The following is a 21025-nucleotide window of genomic DNA, read 5'->3' on the forward strand; positions in this document are numbered from 1 at the left end:
GTGTGTGTGTATACCCCTGTCAGTAGCAGTGTTGTGTGTGTACCTCTGTCAGTAGCAGTATGTGTGTGTGTGTACCTCTGTCAGTAGCAGTATGTGTGTGTGTGTACCTCTGTCAGTAGCAGTATGTGTGTGTGTGTGTGTGTGTGTGTGTGTGTGTATACCTCTGTCAGTAGCAGTGTTGTGTGTGTGTACCTCTGTCAATAGCGTAAAATAATTAGTTGAGTAAGTCCTATAATTTTTATAATTTTTTTTTTTTAACATGTATTTTGAAGTTTTGTTGTGTTTAACTCTGTTAGTAGCAGTGTTGTGTGTGTGTGTGTGTGTGTGTGTGTGTGTGTGTACCTCTGTCAGTAGCAGTGTTGTGTGTGATGGCGTATCTTAAGTGATGAAGTTTCTCCAGCAGATCATCAAACACTACATCCACATCCACCTCCTCCCAGAAGGTCCTCGCTTGCTCTGAAACACACCATCATCTTCTGGTCACTCGTCATTCATCAGATCTTCTCTGTCTCTCAACATAATGCTCAGGAGTTTCCAGAAGTCATGAGCAGACAGCAAAGCTGCAGAACATCTGACCGTCTCGAAAGCTTTTATACTGTTTTCATGCAAAGCTCTGCAGATGTCCTCCTCCTGGAAACCCCTCAACACTCCCTAATTCTTCTGTCAGGTCAGGGTCACCTCATGAATGCTGATCTCAGAGTGATTCCTCATTGTTCCGATCAAAGGACCGAGCGGCTTGAAAGAGCAACTTTGTATCGGAGCAGATGCGCTAAAATCACATTCTTTCCCGAATGACTCACAGAGGGCTTTCTCAGTGTTCAAACTATTTCTACATCTGTTTCCTGTAGGAGAAATGAACTACTTCATGATTTGACAGACTGATCACAGATCTTACCAGTTTCAAACTCCATCATCTCGAGGCTCAGATGTGCTGATATCACACAAACATTGACAGACAACAACACGATCAACAACAGAACTGCTCTAGTATCTCACAAAAACGCTGATTAGAAACATTATATACAAACATCACTCTAAAAACTTACGCAAACTGAATGAAAAGTCACATTTATTACTTAAACGACTTCACCAGAGTGAATGAAAGAACGCGACATCAAACAAGAACCATCCGCATGTGTCCGAATCGCGTGAATCGTTCTTTCAAACCAATTCAATCAAACCGAATCGGTGTGAATCACTCCTGCATTACAGAGAACCACAAACAACACAGCATTTAACGCGAACTTTATACTAATACGATATAGTGCACTAGTAAGTGTATTTTACTCCGATCGAGAGTGAGGACTCAAATTACTAAGTGAGTCATTTGTCGGTGAACTGTCCGAACGAACCGAATCGCTAGAATGAATCCAATGTCTCCTCAATGTTTAGGTTCCAGTAAAAGTCAAAAGCAATCGATCATCGATATCTCACAGTGATCGCATCGGTGGTCTCTTCATGGCTGTTCTCGACACAGTACGCCATCGTCTATTCGAATATTATTGCTGGTAAAGTGAGGTTTGTGTAGAAATATAAGATGTTAAATTAGTTGTCTGTCGTCAGTGAATCGGTGTTCGTCTTTGTATGTCTGTACATGTGAAACTAGCTGCAAGTTTATTTTATTTCATTAACAGTAAACAGATGCAGATTTAATGATAACATGCATAACGCGCACATGTACATTACATGACATCACGTGACTTGTTTGTATGTTATGTATGATGTACTTCCGGTGAGGTTTTGTAACAGTGATTATGCGCTTATTATGCAATTATTCACCAATGTACAGTAAGACTGTGTGTGTGTGTGTGTGTGTGTGTGTGTGTGTGTGTGTGTGTGTGTGTGTGTGTGTGTGTGTGTGTGTGTGTTCACCGCAGCGGATCTGTGCTCAAAAGTGGTTTACAGTAATAAATGGATTATATCGATATAAATATGATTCCTGAGTGTCCTTCTGCATTATTGACTCACTATTTTTCTGTTTAAAACTGTAAAGTGCTTTGACACAAACTATAGCAGTTAAAAGCGCTCTATAAATAAAGGTGACTTGACTCGATTTAATATTATAAGAGAAATGCAAAATATTAAAAAATACAAAATACTAGATAAGAAACCTGATGAAAATAAAATATAGTTAGTTGATTTTATTGAAGGTATTTAATGTCATGATGAGTTATTATCAGGACAAACTCTTAAGGACTTGTTTTATAAGCTAGACCCAGAAAGACTTTTACAATTTCCTTCAAAAGTAAATTTAAAGAATCTTTTATAGAATTTTATGTACAAAACTTTGTTTTATAATTGCTGTAGGTCATATTTGTATTTTGTATTGTGTACTACTGTATTGTTTTTCTAATGTATATCTGTGTTTGTGATTAAATAACCTGAAGCTGATGAGGCCATAAACTTAAATCAAATATTATCACATTTGTTAATTTTAACTAAAACTATTTAAAACGATTTGTGGTTATATTTGATTAAAAAAAACTGAAGCTTAGAAAATGAAAATGGGATCAGGAAGATTTTTTATTGTTTTTAAAGAAGTCTCTTCTGCTCATTAAGTATGCATTGATTTGATAAAACATACAGATTTATTCTTTTTATTTTTTAAATATTATTGCATTTAAAATAACTGTTTTCTATTTTAATATACATCAATTGTATAATAATAATTTATTTCTGTGATCATTACTCCAGTCTTCAGTGTCACATGATCTTCAGAAATCATTCTAATATGCTTTATCAATTTTTTATTTATTATCAATGTTGAAAACAGGTTTTTGCTGCTTCATTTTTTTTTATATATATATATATATATTTTGGAACCTGTGATTTGTAACAAAGTACACTACAGTTCAAAAGTTTGGGGTCAGTAATTTTCTTACTATTTTTGAAAGAAATTAACACTTTTATTCAGTAAAGATGAGTTATATTGATAAAAAACGTGTCAGTAAAGACTTATATTGTTAGAAAATCTGTTTAGAATAAATGGTGTACTTTTTATTCATCAAATAATCAATAGGTAACAGTTATTTTAAATTGCAATAATATTTCAAAATGTTACAGTTTTTCCCCTGTATTTTTAATCAAATAAATCCAGCCTTGATGAGAAGAAGAATTTCCTTTAAAAACAAAAAAATCTTACTGACCCCAAACTTTTGAACGGCAGTGTATATATAAAATACAATATATGCATTTTTATATTACATTTGGTAAGTAACATTTATTTATATAATACATAAGCATAAGTGTTGAACAAATAAAATGACAACACAATAAAATACATGGCATGGATAACATCATTAATACTCAAAACATGAATGAAGAAAGTTTTATTAAAATAAATATTAGATTTTTTGCATTAACACTCATGACAGTTTTCATGTTAAATGTGTTTGTGATGGAAATAATGTCACAATGCAAAAAAAAAGGGGGGGTCTTCAAAAATAAGATTTACTGTTTTAAAATTAAACACTTAGTGATGAAATGTGTCCCTGCAGTACAGAAGCAGTCATCAGTAGCACAGGTATATTCGTAGCAATAGACAACAATACATTGTATGAGTCACAATTATACATTTCTCTTTTATGACAAAAATCATTAGGATATTAAGATCATGTTCCATGAAGATATTTTGTACATTTCCTACCGTAAATATATCAAAACTAATTTTTGATTAGTAATATGCCATTGCTAAGAACTTCATTTGAACAACTTTAAAGATGATTTTCTCAATATTTAGATTTTTTTGCACCCTCAGATTCCAGATTTTCAAATATTGTCCTCCTAACAAACCACACATCAATGGAAATATCAAACATCTCAAAAAAGGATCTGAGATTCACTCCACAGTAACTGCTGAACAAGACGCTTCTGCAGGTTTCTAGGATCATCAGAGGAGCGTCTGAAGGTTAGGATTGGCCTGTTACACAAAAGTTTAGAAAACCCCATACGATCAGAAACAAAACTTCCCATGATGCTCCTCTACCTGGCCTACAGCTTTCATAATGACGTGACGGAGGGGATCCTGACCAACACCACCTCTGGAGGTGTGTTTCTGAATGACTCGTTCAGCTGAGGATGATGATGATAATGATGATGTGTGTTAAAAACAATAGTTCAGCAAAACATGAAAATGTGCTCCGAGTTTGTTTCTTGACTCTCATTCTGACGGCACCCATTCACTGCAGAGGATCCATTGCTGAGACACTGATGCTGTGCTGCATTTCTCCAAATCTCCATCTGGTCTGAGGACAAGTAAATATTTGCATCTTAATTCCAGTGTGAGCTGCTCCTTCAGTGTGCTGTGTGTGTCCTCAGGTGAGAACTGTAACCGCGTTAGGGGCTCTTCTCACACACACACACACACACACACACACACACACACACACACACTGCTGGTACAGGAAAGGTGCCCACAGATGTGGTTTCCAGCCTGCGCTGTGGAAGACGCTTCTCACTTCTCTATACCTGCGTCTCTGCTTTCACTTTGTGACCTACTTGCATAATTCTGGCATCAGAACTGCGTCTGTTATAGTTTGAGTAAATGCTAATCAGATAGCTGATCCTGTAAAGATACTCACTAGTGTGTTTGAGACTTAAACATGTCAGTCACTCATTTCAGAGTTTGAAACTCTTCTTGTTTTTTTGTTTTTTTTTAACCATCAGACTTGTAATGCTTCCATAAAAAGTGCCTGTGATAAAGCGTCTCGATTGGATAATTTGGTGATATTATTGTAATGACTTGTGTCTGTTAGTTATAGGCCTGGTTTAAGGTCATAGTTCAATTAGGACATTTAAGTTGTTTTTTCTAAGCATGCCTTAGGAAAACATTACTGGTGTGCATCTTGAGACAAAACAAAGGCACTGATATATTTTAAGATCGGTGGTTGGTCGGTTTTATTTTTTTTATGTTGTAAGAGTTAAGTTTTATTCTGGGACTAGTCTTAAGCCTTGTCTGTGAAACCGGGGATTTGTTTCTAATCTAATATAGTGTGTAATTATGTAACTTTAAATTATGCATAATGATTTCACTTAAGCTACTTTATTAAGACTCTATCTTTAATGTAACAATTCAATTGTGAGTATAATATGCACATTATTAAATGACCTTCTGTTTATGTAGTACTTCAGATTATTTGCTGGTTTAGTGAAGACGGTAGTTTTTGGTTGAGTTTATCTGTCTCGTCCGCTCACTCCAGGCCCGTTGTGAACATACTATTGTGTCTTTGTTTGTGTTTTTCTCATATTTCAAATATAAATCTGTTGAATCAGTGAGTATGGTGCTCTGTGTCTTATTGTCACTGTGTGTTTGCAGCAGCTCTGAATGCGAGCTGAACTGTGTGTGTTGTGTGGATCAGCAACCGCGCATCTCTGTGGTCTCAACAAACGAGAAGAGAAGCTAACGTTCAGACGCCCCAGAAGCATGTAAAGCAGCTCATCACACGCAGATCTGAACTAGAGTTTAAACTCGAGCTGATTTCAAGACGGAAACCACAGGGCTTCTTATAGTTTTATGTAAATGAATGTTAGAGGAGCTGTAAACCCGAACAGAGTTTTTTGTGATGTCGATGATTCATTATGCAAACGCTACTGTGCTGTCAGACGAGGAACACCTTTTGAATGTTCAGCAATTACAGTCAAAGGAAACTTTATACTTAAAGGAAGAGTTTACCTGAAAATGATTTACTCACTCTCATGTTTCTCCTGTATGACTTTCTGTCTTCTGCAGAAACACACGAGTTACTTTGTGACACACTGGAAACCAAACAACATTGGACCCCATTGACATTAACTGTTTGGAATAAATGAAAAAAAAATAATAATAAAAAATAAATTCAAATATGAAGATAAAGTCATAAAGGTTTGGAGCGACATGAGGGGGAGCAGGGGTTCTCCAGGTTTTGTGAAGGTAAATTTAGGATTTAAGTTTTTTAATGAAAAATGTTAAGGTCTTAAATTTAAGACCAAGTCAGAAAAACTAACACAATACACCTGTATGTTCTCTAAACGTAATTAAGAGAGAACACAATGAGTTGTATTAGCAATACTTTTGAAGATACAGCTTCCAACAGATCTCTATTCATTTTTAATTGTATTCCACACATATATATACACACACATACACACACACAAAAAACAAAAAAACAAAAAACAAAAAACAAAAACAAACAAACAATATTATATATATATATATATATATATATATATATATATTGTATATATATATATATATATATATATATTATATATATATATATATATATAAAACACTAGAATGGTAATATCTTTTACCTTCTGATTCTTCTAATTTACCTTCTGATTCTTCCTCACTATTTCTGTCTTGTTTTCTAGTGCAAACATCTAAAAATCTTTAAATCAAGATACATTTACTTAAGATGCAAAATCTTGAAGTCTTGTTTTAGAGAAATTCATCAAAATGAAGCAAGATAATGATCAAAAGATATGCCAGTGGACTTAGATATTTGTTCTTGTTTTAAGCTCGTTTAATTTTATTTAATTTCTAAGAAAACAAGACTTCATATTCTCATTTTGCATCTCCAGTAAATGTATCTTGATACACTGTGAAAAATACATTTTCTGCACTGCATCCAGCATTTACTGCCATGACTTTATTAATTTTAAGAATTTCTGCTCTGATTTAAGACCTTTTTTTTAAGAACTGCAGAAACCCTGGGGAGTAGATGATGACATAATTATAATTTTTGCATGATTTCTTTAAATTTCTTAAAAGGTATGCTGTTTCTAAAATCCAAAATCAAGTCCCCCAAGAAACTGAAATTAACTGAAATTATCATCTATTGAATGAAAGCAGTTTGTGCTGAATTAACACCAGATTGTTGACACAAAGAAGAATAAATGCATTAAAATACTGATGGGCATTTCTTTTTGTTTTAAGCGCCAACTTAAAAGTAACAGTTGAATATTTGTGTCTAGTTTGATCTCATGTCACGGTCTGTTTTGTTGAGATAATGTCAGCCCTTGTGTGAAATCTCACCCAGGGCATGAATAAAGTGAAGGAAGGCTGTTCCTCAGTTTCTGTATCAGTGGCTCCATCTGCTGGTGGTTTAAAGAGCCCCTTCAGTCACACAGTATTGTGCAATCTGCTGTCCGTGTGTCCAGACCACAGCCGATGAGTTACGGACTTCGAACCTGAAGCAAAAACATCATGGAGTACAACCTGAACAGAATGAAGCTCTGCCACATGATCCTGGCGCTGCTCGCCATCCCAGTGTGCTTTGGGCTTCCATCAGGTGAGAGTGGAGATCTTAAAAACTGTTTGTGAGATTAGCTGTGTGTCATGTGTTTCTCATCCATGTTTACATGTTAAACCAGAGACTCACTCGTGTGTCTGCCTGATATTTACTCTTGGTCTCTTCATCATCTGTAGTCTTCCTCAGTAAGTCTGAGGCAAACCGGGCATTAAAGCTTCGAGTCCGACGGGCAAACTACTTCCTGGAAGAGCTGAAGCTGGGCAATCTGGAGAGAGAGTGTCTAGAGGAGATCTGCTCTTATGAGGAGGCCAGAGAGATCTTCACCCTCCCCAAACAACTGGTGAGGAGAACAAGACCTTTACAAGATCTGCTCAGAGTGACGTGGTGCTTGATTCAGAGTCACTCTTAATTCAGATCATTCAAAATTAGATCACATCATTCAGAGTGAGTCTCAATTCTGATAATTCAGAATCCGTCTCAATTCGAAGTCAGTCTCAATTCTGATAATTCAGAATGAATTCAGATAATACAGTCTCAGTTCAGATAATTCAGAGTCAGTCTAAATTCTGATAATTCAGAATCCGTCTCAATTCGAAGTCAATCTCAATTCAAATTATTCAGAATGAATTCAGATAATACAGTCTCAGTTCAGATAATTCAGAGTCAGTCTAAATTCTGATAATTCAGAATCAGTCTACATTCAGAGTCAGTCTCAATTCAGATTAATCAGAATAAATTCAGATAATACAGTCTGAGTTCAGATAATTCAGGGTGAGTCTTATTTCTGATAATTCAGAATGAGTCTCAGTTCAGAGTCATTCTCAGGTCAGGTAATTCAAAGCCAGTCTCAATTCTGACCATTCAGAGTCAGCCTCAATTCAGATTAAGTCTCAATTCAGATTGTTCAGAATCAATTCACAGGGTGAGTCTCATTTCTGATAATTCATAGTCAGTCTCAATTCAGAGTCAGTCTTAATTCAGATCATTCTGAATCAATTCAGATAATACAGTCTCAGTTCAGATAATTCAGAGTCAGTCTAAATTCTGATAATTCAGAATCAGTCTCAATTCAGAGTCAGTCTCAATTCTGATAATTCAGAGTCAGTCTTAATTCAGGTAATTCAAAGTCAGTCTCAATCGAGACCATTCAGAGTCACTCTCAATTCAGAGTCCGTCTCAATTCAGATTAATCAGAATAAATTCAGATAATACAGTCTGAGTTCAGATAATTCAGGGTGAGTCTCATTTCTGATAATTCAGAATGAGTCTCAGTTCAGAGTCATTCTCAGTTCAGGTAATTCAAAGCCAGTCTCAATTCTGACCATTCAGAGTCAGCCTCAATTCAGATTCAGTCTCAATTCAGATCGTTCAGAATCAATTCAGATAATAGTCTCAGTTCAGATAATTCAGAGTGAGTCTCAATTCTGATAATTCATAGTCAGTCTCAATTCAGAGTAAGTCTCAATTCAGATAATTCAGAATCTATTCAGATAATACAGTCTCAGTTCAGATAATTCAGAGTGAGTCTCAATTCTGATAATTCATAGTCAGTCTCAATTCAGAGTCAGTCTCAATTCAAATTCAGTCTCAATTCAGATAATTCAGAGTCAGTATCAACTCAGATCAATCAGAATCAATTCAGAAAATACTTTCTAAGTTCAGATAATTAAGATTCAGTCTCAATTCAGATAATTCAGAATCAGTCTCAATTTAGAGTCAGTCTCAATTCTGATAATTTAGAGTGAATCTCAATTCAGACCATTCAGACTCAGTCTTAATTCAGAGTCAGATCATTCAGAGTCAGTCTAAATTCAGATAATTCAGAGTCAGTCTCAATTCAGATTATTCAAAATCAGTCTCAATTCAGATTATTCCGAATCAGTCTCAATTCAGATTATTCTGAATCAGTCTCAATTCAGATAATTCAGAGTCAGTCACACAGTAAGACACTTATGAGATCAATGAAAGTTTGTGTTTGAATTTGAGACAAAACAACCAACAACTGCACAGACATAGCAGAAGAGCTGAAGGAAATCTAACAGAGCTCTCCTGTTGTGTTTCAGGAAGATTTCTGGAAGAGATACACAGGTAAACCAGCAACTTCAAGCACATCTGATAAAAACAGATTACATTTCATGAATAGTTAGATGCTAAAATAATCTCTTGAACAGGTTTTTAAATGTTGCACATAAATTTTAAAGTAAGTTTAATTAAAAACTGCATAGCACTGAGCTAACAACCATGCAGAACTCCTTAGACTGTATAGAAACGCCCTGACAGCCACAGACAGTGAGTCTGCACAAACTCCACTCACAGCATCCTCTGATCTCGTAAATCTGTGTAAATCTTGTTTGCCTCTTCAGAGGAGGATCATTGTCAGCCGGGACCGTGTCAGAACGGAGCCACGTGTGTGGATCAGGTAAACGCATACATCTGCGTCTGTCCAGTGAACTTTGAGGGGCGACATTGCGACAAAGGTAACACACAATCATCACAACACAACACAAAGATCTGCAGAATGAGCATCTACTCGTGTTAATCCTGTCGTACATCCCACAGAAATATTTCCACCCACTTCCTACGGATGTTTGTACAAGAACGGCGGCTGCGAGCACTTCTGTGTAGAAATCAGTGATTCGACCCATCGCTGTGATTGTGCACCTGGATACACACTACAGACAGACAACAGCAGCTGCATGCCGCAGGGTCAGTCCGCAAACACAGACGTCTTAGCCAAAAAACTGTCCATTGCCTAGACTAGAAGTATGTGAAACAGTGTGCATTATACAACAACATACACACAGAGCGGCGTCCAGATATCAGCTCAGAAATAATGGTATTTAGCATTTGCAATGTTTAGTTTTCTTCACAAGTGTCTGAACTTTTTGCAGTGTGACCTAATAAATCAGGAAAAACCAATGCCGCTATCACTGCTGATTAGAAATGGAGGGTCGAGTCAAGCACATTGCATTGTGGGATGCAGTGTGTCACTCACTGTACTGTGTCGATATTGCACACTTGGACATTTAGTTGGTCATGCATACAGAAAATTCAAACACTGAGCATTAAATATGCTGCAAACTGCAGAACTCGCAGATGTAGCATGTTAGTATGTTAGTAGGCCTATGCTATTCCCAACATTTGCTGCATCTGAAATCACACACTAACCGAGTATGAACTTATGAACTTTCACCACCATTAAAAAAAGTAAGTTCTTCACCTTCTATATTATAGTGTCTCGGAGATGATTCATATTTTGAGCTCCAGTGCACATCAGTGTGCTGGATATGTTTACATTAATGCATTTGGCAGATGCTTTTATCCAAAGCGACTTACACTGCATTGAAGGTATACATTTGATCAGTTCACACATTCTCTGGGAATCGAACCCATGATGTTGGCATGGATAGCGCCATGATCTACTGATTGAGCTAGAGGAATGCTCCGGTGGATGACTCTAAAATCCTTGTGTTTGTGCTGTAAGGCCATATTGCTGTTGAGGTAAACTCATGTTGTGTTTCTCATCATGTGCTCAGATCGATTCCCGTGTGGGAGGCTGGTGCAGAAGGGTGTGGGTCCGAGGATAGTGAAGGGTGACGTGTGTCCTAAAGGACAGTGTCCGTGGCAGGTGAGGATTCATGAGGAAATCAGATGAACCGCATGTTAATTTCTCTGGACACAGCTTCCAAAATGTTGGCAGTGATGCCGTAGAAGAACAATTTTCAGTTTCCTAAAGAACCTTTCATAGATCTGTCCCTTAAAACGTATTGTCCATTGGGAAGGTTCCATAGATTTTACATTTCATTCATGAAAACCATAGATTGAAAAAAAACCTTAATTTTGAATAGCGTACTTTCATCACAATCCATTTGTTCTTCAGATCTGTTCGTTTGATGTTTTCTCAATGTTTCTGTGTGTGTGCGTCTCCTCCACAGGCTTTACTACAGCATAATGAACAGTATAAATGCGGTGCCGTTATTCTAGATTCCCAATGGATTCTCACCGCAGCTCACTGCGTTTGGGAGAAGGATCCAAACATCTTACAAGTAACAGTTGGTAAGAAATAACTCGGTCGGGAACTACCGTCATTATTGGGTTTGTCTACTGCAATTGCAAGTTTGTCAAACTCTGATTTAGAATTTAGAAACAATCCAGGATTGAAACTGATTTCTCCCAGTTGACAATCAAAAAGGCAGTGGATTCAACAGGTAGCTGTGTTGCATCCTTGCTTATTTTGTTCTCCACTCTTTTGCACTGCTATGTAAATTCAGAATGTCATAACGGTGAGGAGTTGTTCATATAACGCTGTTGACGATCCTCCTCTCACAGCTCTGTATCTTCTCTTTCGGTCTCATTTTGTCTTCTGCTGCAGGTGAACACATCCGTGGGAAAGATGAAGGAACCGAACAGACGAGGAAAGTGTCTAAAGTGTTCGTCCACCCGCGGTACAACCACTCCAGCGCTGACAGCGACATCGCCCTGCTGCGTCTGCACAGCCCCGTCACGCTAGACGCCTTCGCTATTCCCATCTGCCTTCCTCCCGTTAACGGCACCTTCGGACGCACCATTGGAGCCATTCGCATGTCCACCGTCAGCGGATGGGGTCATCTGTCGCAGTCCGGTCCGTCGTCTCCGGTTCTTCAGCGGCTGGAGGTGCCGAGGGTCTCTTCAGAAGAGTGCAAGGCAAAGTCGGGCCTGAAGGTGACCAGGAACATGCTGTGTGCCGGCTTCATCGAGGGCGGCCGGGACTCCTGTCAGGGGGACAGCGGAGGGCCGCTGGTCACCCGCTATAAGAACACATGGTTTCTGACAGGGATTGTGAGTTGGGGCAAAGGCTGCGCACGCGCTGGCGTCTACGGCATCTACACGCGCGTGTCTGTCTTTGTGGAGTGGATCATGAAGACTGTAGCCGCCGCATGAATTCAAGAGTTTATGAATGTCGTTAAAGGTGAAGTGTGTTCAGATTTCAGCCGTTCACACAGTATACGTGGGCAGTGGAACGGGGAAAACAAGACTCGTTTTTAAAAGCTGAACTTTAATTAGAGCACTGCGTTTTTAGAAAAGCCTGTCACGCACAAGACGCTGCAAAAGACACGAGATGATGGCATGTGTCATGACATGGATTTTATAATTATTTGAATTTTACTTATAATGTTAATAAAGTTTTTTGAACAAGAAAACAAATAAATATGAGGGAAAATGTTATTTTCAACCCTCACTCTGAAACCACCTGTTTTAAGGGGCGTGTCCTTTAAGGCTTGTTATGATTGGCTAACGTATCAACGCCCCCTCGCTATTGCATGTGAGTGTTTCGACAACATGATTAAAATAAAATGGTTATTTCCAGACAAAGCATTCTGAATCATTTTCTTCGGTTTATGATGCAGCTCTAGCTCCGCTTCATCTATCAACGAATGATTCTTTGTGACTCTCCGTGACACTGAGCCTCGTTTACAAAACTAATCAAGCTATGAAACTTGCAGGATGTTTAGATGGTACAAAGACCTCTTATGTGCCAAAAGATCAAAGCAAATTTGATTTCTCGTGTCATGACTCCTTTAAACAATGGAAAAGTATGGCAGTGGAATGGAAAAACGTGTTTAGTGTGAACGGCCCCTAATTCCTGAAACACTTTCACAACATTGATCTGTTTGAGCGGCCGACATGTTAACATCTAACCAATCATGTGAGTTTGGGCTGGACTTGGAGGAAAAACAGGTATTGGAAAATGACAAAAAAAAAAAAATAACAATCTTGTTATTTTTGCATTTCAGTTTGCAAAGCACACTTCACCTTTAAAGACACATAAAGACACATGTTAGTGAATATACTAAAAGATGGCAGAACGTGAAATTATATTATCTGTCACTGGAACATGCACATACATAAACACAAATAAACTCTTTTAAATGCTGCCGTGTGTCCTGGCATCTCTGTGGTTCAGTAAGGGAGGGTTTGTAGACTCTGAGGGGTGGAGAGTATTTAGACTTCAGACCTTTGAACCTGCAGCAGAGATACGCACTGAACCGCTGTTCAACATGAGTCTCCTGTCGGGGTTTTACATCCTCTTGGGTCTTTACAGCTGTCATTCTGCTACAGGTAACTAAACCAACTACAGATGCACATTATAGCACCAAATCCAGCGGTGTGTATAATAAGAGTGTTGTTGGTGATAACAGTCTTGTGTTGCTCAGTGTTTGTGGGGAAGGATGAGGCTCATGGGGGGATGATCCGGACCAAGAGGGCGAACTCGGGCTGGTTTGAGGAGCTGAAGATGGGCAATCTGGAGAGGGAGTGTCTGGAGGAGAAATGTTCGTATGAGGAGGCGCGGGAGGTGTTTGAACACACGGAGGCCACCGTCAGTATTACATGTGACAAACACACATCTTCAGTGACTGATGGGTTTGATATGCACTACACGGCAAAAATAATATTTACTGTTTAGTGTTTATGTCTTGTTTTCTAGAATAAACATCTAAAAAGTCTTGAATCAGGATGCATTTAAGTAAAATCACTTGTTTATACATGGCTTGTTTTCTGAAAATATGATCCAAATTTTGATCCAAAAATATCTGCCAATGGGATAAGAAAAATACTCTTAATTCAAAAGCTAAACAAGATTATTTTTTCTCACCCCTTTGGCAGATATTTTACTTGTTTTAGGCAAAAACGAACAAAATTTGGATAAACAAGACGATGGCCTGGTTTCACAGACAGGGCTTAGACTAAGCCAGGACTAGGCAATAGTTCTATTAACATGCTTCGGGAAAAAACATTACTGGTGTGCATTTTGAGACAAAAGTCGGTGCAAGTTTCTTTCAGTTAAAACAGCTCAGACTTACACTTTAGTCTGGGACTAGGTTTAATATCTTAACTCATTTTACTTGTCAAGTAAATGCATCTTAATTCCAGTATTTGTAGATATTTATACAAGAAAACAAGTCAAAAATACTAAGGAAGAAAATCTTTTTTTGCAGCGATGATACTCTTAATACTCAATGTTTGGATGTGATGTTAAGTCTTTGTTTTAGTTTTGTATTTTATTAGTGCAATGCAAGCAAACGTCTAACTAATGTCTCCACACAGGATGAGTTCTGGAAGAACTACGATGGTGAGATTTTGAGACTGTTTTTGGAAAGTCATTCATCTTCATGACATTGTCTGTGAGTAAGATGAATGTTTGTGTTCGTCTGCAGTTAAAGATCACTGTGCATCAAATCCATGTGAGAATAATGGGCTCTGCTCGACCCAGAACGCCGAATCCTACACGTGTCTGTGTTCGCCGGGCTTCAGCGGACGCAGCTGTGAACAGGGTGAGAACATCAGCACCAGTGAGAGTTAGCTGACATGTAGCTGCAAATGCATGATGGTTAGTTGACAGTTAGTTAATTCTAGTCAGTACCATCTTAAAAATAAAGGTGCTTAGAAGGTTCTTCACAGCGATGCCATATAGAACTATTTTTGGTTCCACAAAGAACCATTCAGTCAAAGGTTCTTTAAAGAAACATCTCTTTCTTACCCTTTTCTAATATGAAGAAACACTTTCGGTGAAACAGAAAGGTTCTTCAGATGTTAAAGGTTCTTTAGGGAACCATTTAGACAAAAAGCTTCCTCTATGGCCATGTGAAGCACCTTTATTTTTAAGAGTGTAGAATGTATACAGTGGACTATCTAAATAATATGCAACTAAATTTACTTCTTAGCCAAAATGGCTGATAATCAATCAGATGTGAATGTAAACAGACAAGACAGAACACAGGAAATGACACAAAATGAGTACAAACCCGCACCTCTCAATTATGATTTAAAAAGTAAAACAATTGCCAAATGTATAGGTTACAGATTGAGCCTTGTTTGAAAACCCATAAATGACAGAAAAATGCATCTATTTGTATCATTTAAATGAGATAACTTTATTGTCTTCCCCCCGTGCTGCAAAAAGGAACCAAATGTTCCACTTGTTACATGTTAAAATAGCTACAGTGTTATAGTTGATAAAAGTTCATATAGCACAGTTCCCTCTGTTAAGTGATTTGTGCTTCAAAAACTATACATGAAACTTATCTGAGTTTAGCATTCAGAAAGAGTAACGTAATAACATCACGTCCTTGAAGTTAAAGAACGAACAAATTCCTGGCCCAAGCACACATTTTTCCTTTCACTCCTCAGCGATGAAAGACGTCCCTGACTCCTGTCTGCATGATAACGGGCACTGCGAGCACTTCTGCACGGAGGAGGACGCTCGGCGTAACTGTTCCTGTGCCCACGGATATTACTTAGGGTCAGATGGTCAGAAGTGCCTGACACAAGGTGAGAAAATCACAGAACGCACGGGTAACTGCCTGGTAATCAAGATTCAGAATCATCTGTTTAGCATTCAGTGTCGTCTTCAGTGTTGGGGGTAATGCATTACAGGTAACACAAGTTACATATTTTTCAAGTAACCAGTAAAGTAAGGCATTACTTAAGCAATAATCCCAGTGAAGCCGTGGTTTACAGTAAATTTATAACATTTTAGGGTCGTTGTTAGGCACGACATGAAGCGGCGTTATAGCTGTTATAAATTCACTGTAAACCACGGCTTCACAGGGATTATTGCTTTTATAAAACGGTTATTCCATATACACAGTACAGTTTCACAAAATAAAACATAGCCAGTAAAGTGTAATGATATTAATATAAACAGTATTCTTCCACCAAACAATGTAGTTCCTCAGAATCAGTTGTGGTTGCAACAAAGTGGTTGCCGAGCAACACACAAACGTAAACAAAGGTGTATGTTACTTTGTAGAGTAATTTACAACAGCTTTGAACACGGATCAGCCAATCAGAATCAAGGACCAGAACTATCTATTTTATAATTTTTAATTTACAAGTTACTTTTCAAATAAGTAACACCAATTAGTTTTTTTTTCCCATTTATTGATTGATGGCTCTCCTGTGCTCATGTTGAGAGAAATCGGCAGTAAGATGTTTCTGTAGTTCTAGAATAAATGTGAACATGCATTAATTCATCTCGCATGCAGAAAAAAAAAAAAAACAAGAACAAAACAGATTCAGTTTTCCTCAAAATGAATAAAAACGTGAAATGCAACTCAGAATTTGAGGCAAACCTGCATAATATCCTTTATGTATTTAATCCCATTTTATTAAGCGATGTCTTTGCTGCTGACCTTCAATGATCCAATTCAACCATACTAATTAGCAAAATTTACATTTGTGCTTCTTTTCTTACTGCTGAATTCTTCTGCGTTCTACAGTACAGGCGTGAATTTACTTTTCCTTCAGCCTGAGGCGTATTCATTTCACTTCTGGTGTGAAAGGGCTTTTACGTTCGTCAAAAATAGAACTTTTTAATATTAAAAACAAACAAGCAAACCCAGCCCAGATTTAAAAAGCAATGCAAAAGTAACATAGAGCATTACTTTCCATAAAAAGTAACTAAGTAACATAAATAGTTACTTAGCGCAATATTGTAATGCATTACTTTTAAAAGTAACTTTCCCCAGCACTGGTTGTCGTATAATGACTTCAGCATGGTGTCTGTATGTAAAGTACTTTAAACTCTCCTTTACAGAGGCGTTTCCGTGTGGGAAGGTTCCTCTTCTTCAGGGTGGAGGTGCTGCTATGAAGGATGATGTGAGATCTCGTGTCGTTGGTGGAGTCGAATGTCCTAAAGGTCACTGTCCCTGGCAGGTAACCATCACAGAATCCACCTGTTCACGTTCATACTGTACTTTACCGTCAAACATCTGTCTGTGTGACTGTGTGTGTGTGTGTGTTGATGGACAGGTGTTGCTAAAGTACGGTCAGAAGGGTTTCTGTGGAGGTGTGATCTACAAACCCACCTGGATCCTCACAGCCGCTCACTGTTTGGAAAAACTCCATGTCAGATTTCTCAAGATAGTCGCAGGTACGGTCGCTCTCGGAAAAGATTGTGAATGTGAAAGCATCATGAGAACACACAACAATCATGCGAGCAGTCAAATTCATTTTTGTGATAGTTCAAAAAAAAAAAAAAAAAAAAAAAGAGTATTGAAGCCGAACAACACCACACCTAATTATCTAATTCATATTAATCAAACAATATTATCAAGAAAAGAAAATCACTGCTATTAACTGATTTCTTACAGTTTCCTTGCACGATTATACAAGCAATAATTAGTAACTGAAAAAACCTGAGAAAGGGTACATGTCAGTTGTTTTAATGTATTTGCAAATTTAAATAAGGGAGTACACTCAGTAATAATATTAGAGTGCTGCAGCCATGTGGTCCAAACCCAGACACCCATGACACAACTAAAAATGGAAAACGCAGATAATAAAAAAAAGCTAAAAACTTTTTATGCGCTTTGGTCGTTCATTTACACGACAATGGTGTTTTGGGGGCCTGGAATGCAAACATTTAAAAACCGTTCTCAAAGAGCCAGTTTTTGAAAATGATGCCCTTATCGTCTCTGCAAACTACAAAAATGTGAATTTGTGAAAACGGTGACATCATTCGCATATGTACAGTATTACGTATAGGGCTTGGGCGTCGTGACGTCATTACTTGGCGTGGCTGCCATGCTGATGGCCTCCTTTACTGCTACTCGGACTACTGCGCAGTGTTTAGACATACTCCCTCTCAGCCGCGTGTCTTAATTTGATTAAATAAAAATTTATTTCAACCATGGTAAACCGTTGCTGTATTGTGGGGTGTAATAGCACAACACATAATCGCCCTTTGAAAAAAAATGGATTAACTTGCCACTGCTTTCCTGCTTGGAGGCGCGACCACGGAGACCAAGTGAGGTATAATATCTGAATATTAATTTATATAGCTTAAGTAAACACTGAAAATAAGGGAAATTTCCTGGGCTACTCATCCAAAAAAACCGGAAAATTTCTACATTCATCTTTCTGTTGCTATCCCTCTGCTGACAGCAAAAATTCGTACTACAAAACTGCTGCATTAACTAAGCGAGATTGTGAAGCGATGTCTAACGTGACTTTGCTTACATTGGTGTGAAATCCTGCTCTCACAACAACCACGCTGTTATCTTAAAAAGGCCAATATCACGCTAAGGTTGCTTTCAAGTAACGTTAAGCAAAACGATGGTTTGAAAATATCTGTTTTGCTGGAAGGGCAACTGTGTAGCAAAAGGACAACAGCACAGAGACTGACAGGTCCGATGGAAGGGCTAACGGGATATTTTACAGGAAAATACTACAACGGGAAGACAGCGGGAAAAGAGCTCAAATACATGAGAACCCCGGAAAAAAACGGGAGGGTTGATAGCTACTAACTAAACTTTTGAAACACATAAGTTAGTTAAAAGTACACGTGAATGGTTGTTAGCACTAACGGTTACTAAACTAGCAACTAGGCGGAGTGCAGTTTACCTTTGTCTGGATTACTGTAAACAAAACAAACAAGGTAGCCGAAGATATCTGTAATGCAAAAGTGCGGCAGCAACTCGTCGTCGGTGCTCCACTCTTTGTTGGGATTTTCATATTGATCCAAACCGTTAATAGTGCCGATTTTGTCCACATACCGATCCCTGGCATCCCTACTTAGCGTATCCCTTTAAATCCCACAACCTTTTCGCGACTTTAACATATTTTTTCTTTTTCTCCCAACTCTGTTTTTCTTCTCGTTCAACTTGCTGTATGTTTACATTCACGAGGCCATCAACATGGCGGCCACGTCCCAGAATGCAACGCGGCGCCCAAGCCCTATTCAGTCTGTAGGAACGCACATGTGCACAGATGCGTACTGATTCTTTTCCAAAGTGTCATCGCCACCTACTGGCCCGGCATGCAAAATACAACGTTTTTTTAGTCATTTTGCAGATGCCTGTGAACAGATTATCATTTTGACAATGTTGTCGTCTATACATGCAAAACTTTTTCAAAAACACAAAGGACATTTTCCCCCCTTTTTTTAGTGTGTTGCTGTCGTGTAATCGTAGCCATGGGCTCCCTGGAGATTTTCCTCTTTGTTTTTTTTCAATTTACGACCAAAACAATCTTGAAAATACTTGCAGCACAGTATTTAGTGCCAGCTCTAATGTGTGTGTGTTGTCTGTGACGCAGGTGAGCATGACATCGAGGTGGACGAAGGCACAGAACAGGTCATCCAGGTGGAGCAGATGCTCATGCACCCCGGCTACGTGTTCAAGACCTCAGACAACGACATCGCCCTGCTGCGTCTGCGCGAGCCTATCGTCTACAGCACCTACGCCGTCCCCATCTGCCTGCCGCTGCGAGACATGGCCGAGCGCGAGCTGTGGGCCGTCAGCAAGCACACGGTGAGCGGCTGGGGCAAACGCAGCGAGAACGGGCCCACGTCACGCTTACTGCGCCGCCTGCAGGTGCCCCGCATCCGCACGCAGGAGTGCATCGAGAGCAGCAACGTGACGCTCACCAGCAACATGTTCTGCGCCGGTTACATCGAGGGAAAGATGGACTCGTGTCAAGGGGACAGCGGCGGGCCACTGGTGACCCGCTACAGGGACACCACCTTCCTGCTGGGCATCGTGAGCTGGGGCAAAGGCTGCGCCCGACCAGGGTCCTACGGCATTTACACCCGCGTCTCCAACTACCTGCAGTGGATCCACCAACAAACGGCCAATTCTACAGCTGCAAACACATTGAAGTGTTAATGCACAGCGAATCCTCTATTTATGTTTGATCCTGTCTGATTTTCTTCTTTATGTAGCTATGTTTCCATCCACCTATTTTTATGCTCATTTTTGGGATATTGCATCCACTGGATGGAAATGCCAAGATGCACATCAATTCTAAAAAATGTATTGAAAAAACTTATGCGCTCAGTTAAGTCAGATAAAACTCTTATCCGGTAAGAAAACATGCGTATAAACTATGATGGAAACAATTTTACCGAATAAATTCCTTAATGCGCATCAAAAAAGACTTGTGAAGAAACGCTCAATTCTACAGCTCCAACACAATGAAGCGTTAATGCACAGCAAATCTTTTATTTATGTTTGATCATGTCTGATTTTTCTTCTGTGTTTTTGATATTTCTATCCATAATTACCTCATTCACAAATAAATAATTCAGTAGTATGCAAATGATCTGTGCTTATTGGGTTTATATGCCTGTGTGTGCTTGCATTTACCATTGCTGTAAGACATTTTGTTGGGGAATCCAGATTCAAATAGGAACCTGCACAATAAGTTTGTGCAAAACTTCCCCACGCATACATGCAGTGGATCCATGAACAGACAGCCAAATCTACAGCTGCAACACAACGAAGTGTTAATGCACAGCGAATCTTCTGTTTATGTTTGATCATGTCTGATTTTATTCTGTATGTAGCTATGTTTCCATCCACCTATTTTTATGTGCATTTTGGGATATTGCATAAAAAAAAAGACTGGATGGAAACACCAAGATGCACAATGCACATAAATTCTAAAAATGCATTTAAATAAATTGTTTGGTTTTTTGCAGACAGGGGAGCTGTCAGGCAATACATGGAAGAATTATTAGGAAAAGTTACTGAGATATTTCTTGTAAATTAAAAATGAATGTGTTACTTTACTAGTTACTTGAAAAAAAGTCATAAATGTCATAATACATTACCCCCAACCTTACGTTTTCTTCTATAGTGCTTTATACAATACAGAGAATTCAGCAATTATAAAAGAAACTTCAATTTCAGCTGTAAAGCAGCTCGTATGCCCTGTCCAGATACCCACACTTGTGGTCTTTGCACTTGACCACTTGACTATTTATATGATATATTTTTATCCTGAGATTTACACCAAAGTGGCCAACTTCT

The 21025-nt window shown here is 38.5% G+C and overlaps 2 protein-coding genes and 1 pseudogene across 3 annotated transcripts; 2 read left to right on the top strand and 1 right to left on the bottom strand.

The window, feature by feature from the left end:
- The window catches only part of LOC122135766, an 8702-nt pseudogene extending 7044 nt beyond the window's left edge, over positions 1 to 1658 (bottom strand).
- A 5452-nt stretch (positions 1659 to 7110) lies between these two features.
- LOC109102520 (coagulation factor VII-like) lies at positions 7111 to 13146 on the top strand. The gene is made up of 8 exons (XM_042717029.1): positions 7111 to 7271; positions 7409 to 7572; positions 9296 to 9320; positions 9596 to 9709; positions 9792 to 9938; positions 10769 to 10860; positions 11168 to 11288; positions 11605 to 13146. The coding sequence occupies exons 1-8, from the start codon at positions 7187 to 7189 to the stop codon at positions 12150 to 12152; spliced, it is 1296 nt and encodes a 431-aa protein (XP_042572963.1). The 5' UTR covers positions 7111 to 7186; the 3' UTR covers positions 12153 to 13146.
- A 24-nt stretch (positions 13147 to 13170) lies between these two features.
- Positions 13171 to 20236, top strand: LOC109102880 (coagulation factor VII-like). Of its 2 annotated transcripts, none has more exons than XM_042717028.1 (8): positions 13171 to 13331; positions 13427 to 13590; positions 14319 to 14343; positions 14429 to 14545; positions 15402 to 15542; positions 16810 to 16928; positions 17025 to 17145; positions 19311 to 20236. In XM_042717028.1, exons 1-8 carry the CDS (start codon positions 13271 to 13273, stop codon positions 19877 to 19879), a joined length of 1317 nt encoding a protein of 438 aa, XP_042572962.1. In that variant the 5' UTR covers positions 13171 to 13270; the 3' UTR covers positions 19880 to 20236. The 2 variants fall into 2 exon arrangements, with proteins under 2 accessions (XP_042572962.1, XP_042572961.1); XM_042717027.1 differs by having other exon boundaries at positions 13229 to 13331; positions 13412 to 13590.
- The last annotated feature ends 789 nt before the right edge of the window (positions 20237 to 21025 follow it).

Source organism: Cyprinus carpio, chromosome B1 (assembly GCF_018340385.1).
Source record: "Cyprinus carpio isolate SPL01 chromosome B1, ASM1834038v1, whole genome shotgun sequence".
Taxonomy (NCBI): domain Eukaryota; kingdom Metazoa; phylum Chordata; class Actinopteri; order Cypriniformes; family Cyprinidae; genus Cyprinus; species Cyprinus carpio.